Raw genomic sequence first — 12,978 nt, forward strand, 5'->3', positions numbered from 1 at the left:
ACAGAAGCTTTCAACTTGAACAGCAAGCAGCAGAGTAGCCTATGAAGCCCCTTGAGGAAAAAATAAACAACCACACATGAGCTATTTCTTTATTTGCATTTACTTTACTGTAGCACCTGCATCACATGTAAAACATTAAAGACATCGATCAACTGACCTGCATTGCCCTTCATCGCCTTTACACTGGAAGTATAAAAATTATATTGTGGGACACTTGTGCATGAGGCAGAGTGACATCACAGACTCTTAGTCAATGGGATCTGTGTGGCAGCAGGTCAACAGCCCATAGGCAAAACACTAACTTGGTCAGTCCTAGATTTACTGTTCGTACACCTCGGGGTGTTACTGGGCTAACTTTTGGCAAGAGCAAGTGATTTGCGAAGGTCCTCCAGATGCATGTTTGCCTGTGTTATCATCATTCGTATGGCATCCTGTAAAGTTCCAAACATGACACATGACACACTGCTTGGTGACAATTTTATAGATGAATTAATATTCAAGAGGTACAAACCTGGTTTGTGGCATTTTTATTTCTTTTGAACTCTTCCCTCGCCCAGTCCCTTAGATACTTGCGGTCTCCCTCGTCTGGTACTTCTCGTATAGTCTTTAACATATTCCTATACAGACCAAGCACTTTCTGTCTCTGCAAGAACTGAGACAATAGAAAAAGCTACATTAACCAGCCAACTACGATTAGCACGAGCTGCAGACGGTTGCAGAACTGGCAACGACAGCAGATAACTACCGAATTTCCAGACGTACAATCTCAATAAAAGAACGCTGGCAACTGCTGACATTGCCAGTTCCTTTTAGTCACAAGCAGTGTGTGCAAGGTGTTATTAGCCGACTGCTAATGCTAGCTGTGGCAATGTTCCATGCGTAATTTACAGTGTAGCAAAATTGGCGACAATGTATATTCTGTGTAACCGCTCACCTGCTTCAGTGTGAACGCCGCCGGTGGTAACCTTGAGGTGGTCATTTCTTGTTAGTTTGGTTGAAGCATAGACCGTAAAAGGGTTAAAGTCCTGAGCAGGGGCTACCTACACGAGTTCCATAACATTGCTGTCACGTTACTGGGATAGAGCGTGAAGCGCCCTCCTCCGGACAGGAGTGAAATTGTGCATGGTCGAAACAATGAGTCACAGTCAGACTAATGAAAACACAGGCCCAAAATTTATTGTAACCATTATAATTCTGTAATACTGAACCGAGATGGAAGAATTTTATGAGTGGAAGGAGAGATGACATGGAAAATAATTTATGTTCAGTTAGCTAGCACTAGCTAATAATACAGATATACCACAGAATTAATAAATCCTTCTACATCGTTACTCTAAGAAAACAAGCAACTCCTAACTCACTTTCATTTGACAAGAGTGACCCTCAATATATTGTATCTAGATATTGTATCTAGACAGGATATGACACAAAATTGACGCTGAATGACAGGTCAGTACCTTACATGTTCTCAGTGTGGTTGGACAGACATACATACATACATACATACATACACACACATACATACACATATCCATATTACAATTTGTGTGTAAACTTAAATCAAGAAAGAAAGGGACAGAGAGAGAGAGAGAGAGAGAGCGAGCGAGAGAACTGATATGTTATTATTTAGTGGAGACCCCTTTGGTAATTCAAAATCAGGATGTAATTCCAAAGGTCCAGGCAGATGGGAGATAATCAGGGTGATATTGTTTTTTAAAGAAAAAAAAACCTTGCTTCATCTGCAGTGTTGAAATTAAAAGCTGATTTTCCTTCAAGGCACATTTTTTTTGGAATAATTGAAGGTATCGAGAGGACTGTGTTGACATGCATTTCTTTTTGACATGATAAGATAAACAATGCTGGCAGTGCCACCCATACTTGATGATCCATGTCCATGTTTGTGTTCACATTTGTGTAGAATGAGGACGTGACAATGGATCTGAAATACTGCAGGGGGAAGAGGTATTTCAGCCTGTCCGTACAGTCACATCGAAGTGTTTTACAATGAAGGGAGTCACATTTTCATTTGATTTCTGTAAAAAGTCGTGCAAGGTTGAGCAATGATTTTCACAAACATAAACAAACAAACAAAGATCTCGGCTCTCCTGAGTCCATCTCTCCTCATGGCAAGGATGAGAAGAGCGAACATTGCTATCAAACAACTAGCTATCAAAATAAGAGTAAAATTCAGAAAGAAAAGGCACATGTACAGCAGCAGGTCTGTGTGAGTTCTTCGTTTCTGTGTTCGGGAGGCTGGTAGCAGCAGTGTGGCTTTGTGCAGTTTGTATGTGGCCCCTGCAATATCAAAATGGCTTCCCTGCGACCTACTGGTCAGTTGCCGTAACAAGTTCAAACCACTGCCTGAGTGCATCGCTCAGCGTCTCTGGCAAGGCGTTCACATCACGCAGGATGACATAGAAAGGGAAGGGGAACTCCTCCATGTAGGAGCGGATCTCTGGCATCTCTCCTGGGCCCTTGAAGATGGGGACTTTGATGTCCAAAATGGAATCCTTTGGGAATACCAGTACAGCACACAAAAAGATTTGCTATGAGACAGTAGGCTTAAAGTGAAATTGACAAGAACTTCAAACAACAGATGGAGAGAGTGATGAGAGAACATCGAGTACTGTTATCTAAAAAGGGACTAAAGGAGCTGTTAAGCTCAGCTCTATTCTGGTCAATGTAATTAGCAGAACTTTGTGTTGAGAGACTTGACTGGATAAAAGCAAAGGTCTTGCTTACCCTTGAGTTGGGGTTGTCCAGCACCACAAATATGACAAAGATATTGGCACTGCGAGCAGCTTGCACCGCCGCCATCACCTTCTCTTTCCCCTCTAGAAAGAGCCCTCTACCGTCTGACACAATCAGCAGGAGCTGGGCTGTTTCTGCGCGTGCACACACACACACACACACACACACACACACACACACACACACACACACACACACACACACACACGCACACACACGCACACACGCACACACACGCACAAAGAGTTTACTCAGTACGTGTTGGCCCACAGCACATCACGGAGTCTAGTTACAGACCTCTGAAGCTGACTGAACAGATGAAGAATCTGATAGCTGCATCTGTGCTACCATCAAACAAAAGGTAAAGGCTCTGTTTCCCTCTGGTGCCCAAGTCAGAACTATTCACTACCTCAGAGAAGAAGGGAACTGTGTTTCCTTAGCTGTACCCACTGGCACTCTGAGGCCATGTTTGTTAGATTTCAGATATGCCCACAGCCGACCCTTTTTGACCTCTGTAGCACAGTGACAACAGAGCAAGCTTTACAGTAGGGTTCAAGCAGTGAGTCAGCCAGCTACGAGAGAATGAATTTACCGTACCTGTGCTTGTGAAGCCCAGGGGCTGTCGTTTTGCTGCCACAAACATATTGGCTGAAGTCTCCAAAAACTACAACAAAAAGCAATAATTCTGGTTGACTTGTGACTCTTTCCAGTATGTAAGCATGAGTATAGCAAATAGAAACAAGTATGTGGATGGTAAAATGACGGAGTAAGTCACCTGTGCTATCCTGGTCTTCTTCTGCTGAAACTGACAGAGTCGCAGTATTCTGGCCCCTGACTGGTCATTAAACTGTTGGCCAAAAGGATGCAGCAGTTGTACCGTCTCCCCAAAGCTAGAAGATGGAAGAAAGTGACATTATTAGCACCTTTGCTAAGTTCAAAGGGACTGGCTTCCCCTCTATGTTTGGCTGTTTATGTAGGGAAGAGATTTTTGGCTGTTAGTAGGGAAGGGATGTACAGGTGTACAGTAGTAAAGTAGAGTGTGATCAAAGTCATATGGGGCACACAGTTCTAGTTTACAGTTCTAGTCTTTCAACCGAAAGAATTGAAGTGAAGTGACTCAGATGACTTCCAAAGCATGGTATATTGAACCTGTTAAAAATATCCACAAATATGAAAGCTGGATTTCATGACACACCTGCAGACAGACACCTGTCCAGCCTCCAGCAGTGTAAGAGCGTTCACAATCACTGAGAGGGACTCGAACGCCAGCTGCAGTACACAGGAGGCACAAAAGAGACCGTTGTGAGAATTCAGAAACATGGAGTTCACCTCAAAAAGCATTCCTATGACTTTGGGTGGCACAGCACGTAATACCTGTTTGGAGTGGTTATCAATCATGCTGGAGGAGTCATCCACAGCCAGACAGATCTGATACTCTCTCTTGCTGGGTTTGGTCCTTCGCAACCAGATTTTATCTTTACGGAACTGGCTGGCAATGTAGGGTATGACCTTACGCATGTTCAGCCTTTTCCCAGTGCGAAAGTCTCCCCTATGACAACAGTGAAATAGCAGTGATGTTGAGAACATGAAAGACATAACATTACTGAAAAAACACTGCACCCACAGTACCCACGAGTGATGGCAGAGTTAAATAAATATCAGACTGAGTATTAGAGTATTTCAGTGGCATCCCAGGTCCTGTAATACACTCAGTCAGCTACTTCCATCATGGAAGGGAGGGAAACTGTTCTTGTGTTCTACAACTCAGTACGTTATCTCTTAAAAACACATGCTTTTGGATCGTTTTTGCACTTGTGTGAAAATGGTTAATATAAAATGATCACAGATATGCAAGCTATACAATAAAATCACAGATACTGTACTTAATATACAGTAAAGCTTTAAAGACCTCAAATGACGGACAAGATTAAGGTCACATTGCACATAGCTTATGAATAGTTGCTGGCTAGTATTCCTACACTCCAGACAAACTCTGGACAACAGAGGTCCAGTTAAGTATTTTCCAAAGGTCACTTTATTTGCCAGTGTTCTCCTTTTCACTGGCAATTACCTGCATAATTAGGGTTCAGATTGTATTAAGATGGTTAGAAACAAGTCTCTGATTCAGAGTGAAGGAAACGTTGATCTTGTGAATGATCATGACACAACACACTAAACTACAATCGTGAAACCTTAACCTTTAGTGCCTCTGTGCGAGCCATTCACTGACTCCTGCGGAGTTGTCTTAAATGTGTCTGTCTATGTGCCAAAGGGTTAGTGGAGGCACTCACTTCAGCTTGGCTGCCTGTGTGGGCTCCAGGATGAGTCGGAGCTGCTCGCACAGCTGCTGGGACAGGCCACCGGTCAGGCCCTGGTACTGGTGCCACATGGCGGCAGCCATGCTCTCCTGCAACACAGACATGCCCACATGCCCATCAACACAGACATCCAGCCACCAACCGCTCACAGTCAGGAAGCTGATTACATAAGCAGATCGAGTGATGACCACTGAGCCTAAGGCCTATTGGTGCATCTGAGGGCTTCCAAAGATGGATCGGTGGACTGCTGTGCGGGAAGTGTGTGCAGTAGTTCTGCCTCCATCCTGAGTGCAGACAGTGTGTGGGAGTGCAGTACCTCCTCTGGGGCTCCAGGGGGCTGCTTCTGCCACGCCTCCAGCTGCTGCTCCATCTCCCGCCTCAACTCCTCCGGGTCCCTCAACTGAAGCTGACACACACACACACACACACACACACACACACACACACACACACACACACACACACACACACACACACACACACACAGATGTCACTTTACCTTTTTGTCTAGCACACACACAATACATAAAGATCACATACTGCACAATATCTGTATTCTAGGCTGCTGTGGGGCAAGTGAGCATACCTGCAGTGTGTCTGCTAGGAGTTCAGGGACCGTGTGGATAGTGGACTCCATGCTCCTCTCGGGACGCTCTTCATCACTTCCCCTCCTGCCCTGTGGCCTGTTCTCCTCCTCTTCCTCCTCTCCCAGCCTCTGGGCTTCCAGCTCGCCACTGTCCAAACCTGTCAAAGTGAAGACACAGGTCACACTGCTGCACACTCGGACCGAGTTGTAGTCGTGATATGTGTCCACATGTGGGCAAGCTGAGGATGTCCAGCAGTACCTTTCCGCCTAGCTTTAGCTGACTCCAGCTGCTCAGGTTTCAGATCCTCGGCCTTCACTTTCTGGAAGTCTTCCTCCTGCTCCTCTGTATCCATGGCGATGTCCTCCTCTTCATCAGGCTTGGGCTGGGTACCAGCTGGCTTCTGCTGGTCAGCACTAGCCACATCTGCAGTCAAACACACAAAGGACAAACATGGGTGCCAAGATCCTTTCAATCAAACTCATCTATATCCTGTTAGATTTGGGAAAAATATCGAATTGCTATTTTTTAATGTATATTAATATGATATGATTTTTTAATGTCAATGAATTGATCCAGTTCAATATTCAAAATGTCTCTTTAATTTGTGCCACACCTTTTTGGTGAGCACGCCCAGTGCACAAGAAGCACAGCACCCCAACTGACCAATCAGAATTTCTGTGCCCCTTACGCACTATGCACACCCACCAACCAGAAGTGGCACAGTCAAGGAGGATGACATGAATATAAGTCAGAAATGTGACAAAAGTAACTGCATGATTATTAGTAGGTTTTGTGATTAGGTCTGTGCAGCCCCATCACTCAAGACATCATTTTCTAACCAAAGCACAGAACAAAACTGAAAATCAAACATCCCTAGTTGAAGAAAATTACATCCCAGGGTAGTCTACGGTCTGCACAGCAGCTGATGGGCATGCCTTGGTCTGATTACTGGGGGAGGTGTGAGAGAGGAGAGGAAGTTCTCATCTTCTGGCTCTTACCGTAGGTCTGTGCGTCGTAGTCCTGTTCTCCCTGCTTGATGTGCTCATAGAGATCAGATTCCTGCTGGTTGTTGGGATTGCTGCCGTCCTGCATGCGCTCGTCTCGGTTGTCCACGGTCCGCAGACGTTTGTTGATGCGTTCGTTATAATCCCCCATTGAGCGCTCATTGTCTGCTTGCCCAGGCTTCCGTTTAAAACTCTGACAAATCATAAGGAAATGTTACAGAGTGAGGAAATGTGCTTCGATGTGGATGGATGTGAATTCTTTCATAAAACTACTTTAAACAGGACCAACTTAAGCAAACTTTGACCTCAATTTACAAAGCACTGTGTATGCAGAAAAAGGCGGTAAATATAGAGTCTAATTGACATGGACCTTAATTCGCAGCTGACCGGAAGGCTCACCTGTGTCTTTTTCTGGCTTTGTTTGAGAGCAGAGACTTGAGCCATCAGCTTGGAGTCGTGTCCCTCAGACTGACTGGCATCTGCTGCCCCACTCCCATGCTCCTGTGACAAACACAGATGTGAGGCTAGATCTACCCACACACGGGTCTCTCTCTCTCTCTCACTCACACACACACACACACACACACACACACACACACACACACACACACACACACAGAGGCTAAGACACTCATATACACACCTCTTTGGCTTGGTCTCTCTCAGATGCGGCTCCTGCCAGCTCCACAGCGGTCTCGCTCTGGACGTTCTCGTCCCCTGTCTGGCCATCAGTGTCATGTTCTCTCCTCTTGCTCTCCTCTGGTTTATTCTCATCCTCTTCAGCACCATCCTCCTCCTCTTCCTCCTTCACATAAACAAATACATGTCAATTTGTTTACTAACCCACCTCCTACTTACCTCCCCATCTTAATATGTATGGCTGTGATGTTTGATGTGCAATTATGTACATAGCTCTTCTGAAATAAAATCAAAACCATCTGAGATGAAAACTTCTTTTACACTGAGGAAAGATGGAGCCAACCTTAGGATTGGGGCCAGATGGAGTAGCCTGCTCCTTCTCCTTTCTTGCTTCAGGACCTTGGTCTTTCTCCTCCTCAGGCCCTTGGTCCTCAGCGTTCTCGTCGGGCATGGGGTCGTTCTCCTCCTCCTTAATCTTCTCCTCCCCATCAGCGGAGCTCTCGTCAGCACCCTCTTCCTCCCCTTGGCCCTCCTGCTGCTCCTCTGCCACCTCCTCCCCCTCCTCCCCACCCTCCTCATCTCCCTCTTTCTCCGCCCCCTCCTTTTCCTCCAGGTCCATGGGCTTGTCCTCAATATCAAAGGGGTTCTCCTCTGATGGGACACAAGATCAGGGATTTCAGTACATAGGGCTTGAGATGTTGAGATGGATTATAAGAGCTCACACACTGTGGTGGTGAGGCGTCGCTTACCATCTCCCTCTCCGCCATCATCCTCTCCACCTTGATCTTCTTCATCCAGCTTCAGCTCCTCAGGCAGCTCCATGGCCTCTGGCTCTGCATTTTTATTCTGCTTGCCATGATATGGGTCCACTTCATTTTCATCAAATTCCCGCTGAACACAAACGGAAAAAGAAGACACACCATTAGTAATTTAATATCTCACAAGGACCAACAGATTCATTTGGATTGGATGGAAGGGAAATGACTTAAGCAAATGAGCTAAACCTCATCCATTTGCTCATGGATCTTCTCCTTCCCTTCCTCCTCATCTGGGACCTGTTCTGGGTCCTGCTTCTTGTCTTTATTGCCATCACTTGCACCCTGGTTGTCATCCTTTGCAACAAGCTCTGACTCCCCCTGTAGATGAATCCACAAACAGAGTTTAAGTGCCCTTGTCAAATGAACAAAGATCCAAAGCCTTGACTGGACAACATGCTATAGTTCCAGCTGAAAACATACCTGATCCATTCCTGGACCTGACTCTTCCTCTCGGTCGCTGCCCTCTTGGTCGTCATCATCATCATCGTCATCATCATCCTCCCCCCACATTCTCTCATCCAGAGTGTCTGTTTTACCCTCACCCAGGTCGCCCATCTTCTTATCCAACTCCTCCTCTTCCTCATTGTCCGACTCCTCTTCATCTTCCCCTGTACACAAAAGAGAAATACCCCAAATTGGTCAAGAACAGGAAACCCACACTGATTCTTGACCGGTTACCCTGCAAACACGCTTCTTCTTACCTGGTTCCCTGTCCTCGCCGTCATGCATCTTTCCATCAAAGTCCTCGGACATCTCGATGGCGTTGTCCTCCTCCTTGATGTTTCCTTTCTGCTCCTCCTCCTCCTTCTTCTCCTGACCTTGCTGGAAGGTGTCCTCCACCTGCTCCTCGTTCTCGATCTTGTCGCTGACGTCCTTCACGCCCTGGCCCTCGCCAATTCCGCCTCCCTCGTAGTCGTGGAACTCCGTAGCACCCTCGCCGTCCCCACCGTCCATCAGCTCCTGAGGCAGGCAGAAGCCCTGCAGCAGCACAGGCACAAGCACACCCATGGTCAAAACACAGCATTAGACTGCACACATACACATACAGACACACACACACACCTACAGACACATACACACACACACACACACACACACACAGTTGGCTGGCAGTTACAGGTATTTCCATGCCATACCGCATAAACACGGCTGGATTTGGCTTGAGGCAGGTTTCTTCAGCGCTGTACCTTTTGAGCGAGCTCAGTGAAGATGCTGGCCAGCACGGAGAGGAGCTTCCCAGTGCTTCTGTGCGTCCCCAGACACACCGCCAGGTAGAAGCGCACCAGCTCAGAGTACACGCCCAGCATGGGCTCCAGGCGTACCAGCAACCTGCAGGCTTCACTCAGCTCCTGTGCACACACGCGCACACACACACACACACACACACACAGATTGTTTTGTGTTATTGATGATTGACTGGTATGGGTTTTAAATAAGGATTATACAGAAAAATCGCCTGAATTGTGTACCTGTAGTTTCTGAGGTGGACAGGAGTCTCTGTAAACCCGAATAGTCTCCTGCAGCTGTTCCACCACCGCACTGACCTCTGGCAGCGCCAGGCACAACACCTCTGCACCCAGATCCTCATCCAGCAGTCGGTTCAGGTGCCCTGGCTTGAGCAGGTCCTCAGCCAACTCCTCATCACTCCCTGAGGCCAGCACACATCAAAACAACTCCTCAGCACAGAGCCACAATACAACAGTTGCAGGTCAGACCAGGTCAGTTCCCACTTCACACAAACTACTATACGTTTCCACTTCACACAAACTACTATACGTTTCCACTTCACACAAACTACTATACGTTTCCACTTCACACAAATGTTACATTCATATTATTGTCTCCTACTAAAAATAACTCGGTTAGAGTTTGTCTATAAACCCTGGCAGGGAAGCTCTTTGAGTCCAGGTTAGTTAACTCTATGTGGCCCATTCTGGTTCTTTGCTTCTGACTGTGAGCAGAGGGTCCAGAGGGTCCAGGCACCTTGTTTGCTCTCAGACTGCTGGTCATCCTGCTGCTGTGCTTCCCTCCTCTTCACCAGATTCTGGACGGCGCACAGCACCGTGTTGATGGCCTGCTCCAGCTGCTCAGAGAACTCCGAGGAGAACATCTGGGGGAAATCTGTGGGACAGATGAGGACTGATCGTGATATCATGCCAGCCACAAGATGCACTTGACAGTGGCAGTGACGTGACAGTGGCAGTGGTGCACGAATAATCTACTGACTCATAAACTTATTAGAGCTTAAAAGCTTTTTAAGAATCATTGGGTTTTTAAAATGCTGGACCACACTTCTTGCGCAAACGCACACTGGTCATTAACGACTATGCCAGTGACGAGGCCTACAACGTACCGGCCTGGGAGTGGCCCAGAGAGAGAAGCTGCGTTTTCCAGGTGGTGAACTCCGTCAGGCTGGACTCCACCTCCTCCCTCACACAGTGCAGACCCTTGATCAGTGCCGGCTGGGCGTGGTGGCCAAATGCCTCCACGGGGGTGAAAAGCTGCTCCACCTTGGGCATCTGCGCCACCACAGCCCCCAACCGATCCAGCACCGAGCAGCAGAGCGTGAAGTGGCCCCTGCAACAACCAGCCACAGGTTACAAGCGAAACTTTAATGAGTGTAAAAAAAAACACTTTAAAAACTATTACTAAAACTATAACATTCTCTGAAAAAAAAAAACCTGATTATGACAATCATGAAGTACTAGTATCGTTCCTGAAGACTGATGTCTGTGTGCCCACTGACCAGGTGTGCAGAGCCCACTCGGAGTTCTGCTGCGTGATGCTGTCCAGCTGCTCCTTCACAGCCCGGCTCTCCACCTGCATGTGCTCCACCTTCTGCATCAGCAGGCTCCAGGCCTCCTCGCCCCTCCTCATCAGGCACCCAGGGGGCTGGCGGTTGGCGTCCAGGGGAGAGGCCTGCCGGAGCGTGGGCTCTTCGGGCTCCCCCAGGCCCTCGCTCTGCTGCTGTCCAGGCCTGGGCGGCCCCTCGGGGCAGCACTGGAGCACCAGGCCCAGCTGCTGGAGGGCCAGGCAGCACTGCGAGGCCAGTGTCTGGGCGCGCAGCAACCACAGGTGCAGGGGCTGCTGCGGGGGCAGGACGGCGTCGTCCAGCGGGCTGCTGTCCGCCAGCTGGGACTGGAGCTCTTGGACGCCATCAATGAGACGCCTGTAGCATTGGCAACAACATGGGAGCGTTGAATACAACCACAAAATCAGCCAATATCTGCTGGAATGGTTAAGCTGATGAATGAGGAGTTTGGGTCTACTCTGAAAGTGTTTGATTCCTACCTGAGATGGACCCAGTTTTCAGTGAGTTTGGCCAAGCGTCTCCTCTGTCTGAGCAGCAGCTTGAACAGGTGGGATGAGAAACCCCTACATCGCTCAATGTTCCCCAAACCCAGCTCCTGCAAAGCCATTAAGGTTTTAGTCAGGCAGTCAGACATTTGCACTCGGTTTCTGATATAACCCAAATATGCAACAAATCCATTTCAAATAAAACAAAGGGCCGGAACGGAGCACTAAAACAGCTTCCTTGTAAAGAACAAAACCCTGAGTAGAGATGAGCTTTGAAAGAGCCCCTTAGCCTAAAGCTAGGTGGTTTAATGGATGATACTATGAAAGATGTCTAATCTAAAACACTCTTATTCACTTCCCTGCCCTCACTCAGGAAGTCCATTTCTCCTGATGTTACACAACAGCTGTAACTGACCACAGGCAAGAAATGAGTAGAGGTGCGGTCACTATGTCTGGTTTCTGATGTAATCTGTCTCTGGAGCATCTCAGTCCCTCACCTTGGCAGCACTCTGAAGAGCAGTGTGTAAGGCTGTTCTCCTAGCCCAAGAGCGATAGAAGTACTTCTGACATCCTTCCCAAGCATTTGTCATCTCAGAAAATAACCTGAAAGAGATGAATTAGTGCCATGCATGGAGAGGGAAGTATGTTGAACATCTCAAGTGTCTTGTAAAGGTATAGCACAATAAAATGAACTCAAATCACACAACAACGTGGTGAGATTGAAGAAATAAATGTTAGGTTGTAGTGTGACTCACGTCTTCTCTGTCTGGACATCGGTCTTCACTGTGGACAGAGCAGTGGACAGTTCTAGCGGCTGGAGACACAACATCTCCTCTGGATCAGCTGTGCGGTTCCACGTCAGACCCTTCCGGAACGACAGACCTGTAGAGAGACACGTTAATGTCAAAAACTTTCCTCACTCAAGTGTTATCCGTCCCCTATCTGACCAGTGGGGTGGACTCACCAATCTGAGCCAGCATCTTGAAGAGGTCAGAGAGTCCTCGCTGCTTCTGTTGCAGGATGTGCTTGACCTCGGACTTCTGCCGGTCCTTCTCGGCCGACACATCCACAGTAAGGCTCTGCAGGTCCCGCACGTTGGAGATGATCTCAGCTGCAACAAACAACCCAGAGATTTCGCATGTTATGGATTTACTAATGCTACTAATGCCAGGTCTTGTGTATGTGTCTGGATATTCTGAAATCACTGGGGTGGGTGGAGTGGATTTATCCCATCAGCTGCGCTCTTACCCGTGAACTGGTCCAGGTCCTCGGACAGGTCAGGCATGGCACTCTTCTTCACCAGCTGCACGCACATCTTCCTCATCCTCCTGATGAGGAGGGGCAGACGGCCCTGCAGAGAGGTGGGCTCCAGCCCCGAGGCACTCTCCTCTGGGACATCACTCTGTTACACACACACACACACACACACACACACACACACACACACACACACACACACACACCAGTGTTTAGAAACTATCATCAATCTAGCTTTTACTGTTTCCGGTTGTATTGATAGCCGTTTACAAACTACTTAACAGCAGATGTCAGACGTTTTCGTTCA

The 12,978-nt window shown here is 47.6% G+C and overlaps 2 protein-coding genes across 2 annotated transcripts in view; both read right to left on the reverse strand.

The window, feature by feature from the left end:
- Nucleotides 1-75: 75 nt before the first annotated feature.
- Nucleotides 76-1,073, reverse strand: lyrm2 (LYR motif containing 2). The gene is made up of 3 exons (XM_042094241.1): nt 935-1,073; nt 512-652; nt 76-431 (listed from the first exon to the last, which is right to left on the reverse strand). Exons 1-3 carry the CDS (start codon nt 977-979, stop codon nt 351-353), a joined length of 267 nt encoding a protein of 88 aa, XP_041950175.1. The 5' UTR covers nt 980-1,073; the 3' UTR covers nt 76-350.
- Nucleotides 1,074-1,151: 78 nt separating this feature from the next.
- Nucleotides 1,152-12,978, reverse strand: part of mdn1 (midasin AAA ATPase 1) — a 42,031-nt gene continuing 30,204 nt past the window's right edge. Inside the window, exons 73-100 of the mRNA XM_042094236.1 lie at nt 12,663-12,816; nt 12,379-12,525; nt 12,170-12,296; nt 11,912-12,017; nt 11,409-11,524; nt 10,864-11,286; nt 10,471-10,694; nt 10,101-10,238; nt 9,587-9,765; nt 9,305-9,466; nt 8,819-9,095; nt 8,538-8,725; nt 8,304-8,435; nt 8,049-8,190; nt 7,643-7,950; nt 7,304-7,465; nt 7,060-7,161; nt 6,655-6,853; nt 5,915-6,079; nt 5,656-5,813; nt 5,386-5,475; nt 5,043-5,158; nt 4,126-4,300; nt 3,947-4,020; nt 3,527-3,641; nt 3,349-3,415; nt 2,743-2,885; nt 1,152-2,510 (exon numbers count right to left, since the gene is read on the reverse strand). Coding sequence (XP_041950170.1) covers nt 2,325-2,510; nt 2,743-2,885; nt 3,349-3,415; nt 3,527-3,641; nt 3,947-4,020; nt 4,126-4,300; nt 5,043-5,158; nt 5,386-5,475; nt 5,656-5,813; nt 5,915-6,079; nt 6,655-6,853; nt 7,060-7,161; nt 7,304-7,465; nt 7,643-7,950; nt 8,049-8,190; nt 8,304-8,435; nt 8,538-8,725; nt 8,819-9,095; nt 9,305-9,466; nt 9,587-9,765; nt 10,101-10,238; nt 10,471-10,694; nt 10,864-11,286; nt 11,409-11,524; nt 11,912-12,017; nt 12,170-12,296; nt 12,379-12,525; nt 12,663-12,816 — 4,575 coding nt within the window. The 3' untranslated portion in view covers nt 1,152-2,324. The remainder of the gene's footprint in view (nt 2,511-2,742; nt 2,886-3,348; nt 3,416-3,526; nt 3,642-3,946; nt 4,021-4,125; nt 4,301-5,042; nt 5,159-5,385; nt 5,476-5,655; nt 5,814-5,914; nt 6,080-6,654; nt 6,854-7,059; nt 7,162-7,303; nt 7,466-7,642; nt 7,951-8,048; nt 8,191-8,303; nt 8,436-8,537; nt 8,726-8,818; nt 9,096-9,304; nt 9,467-9,586; nt 9,766-10,100; nt 10,239-10,470; nt 10,695-10,863; nt 11,287-11,408; nt 11,525-11,911; nt 12,018-12,169; nt 12,297-12,378; nt 12,526-12,662; nt 12,817-12,978) is intronic.

Source organism: Alosa sapidissima, chromosome 6 (genome assembly GCF_018492685.1).
Source record: "Alosa sapidissima isolate fAloSap1 chromosome 6, fAloSap1.pri, whole genome shotgun sequence".
In the NCBI taxonomy this organism is placed as follows: Eukaryota; Metazoa; Chordata; class Actinopteri; order Clupeiformes; family Clupeidae; genus Alosa; species Alosa sapidissima.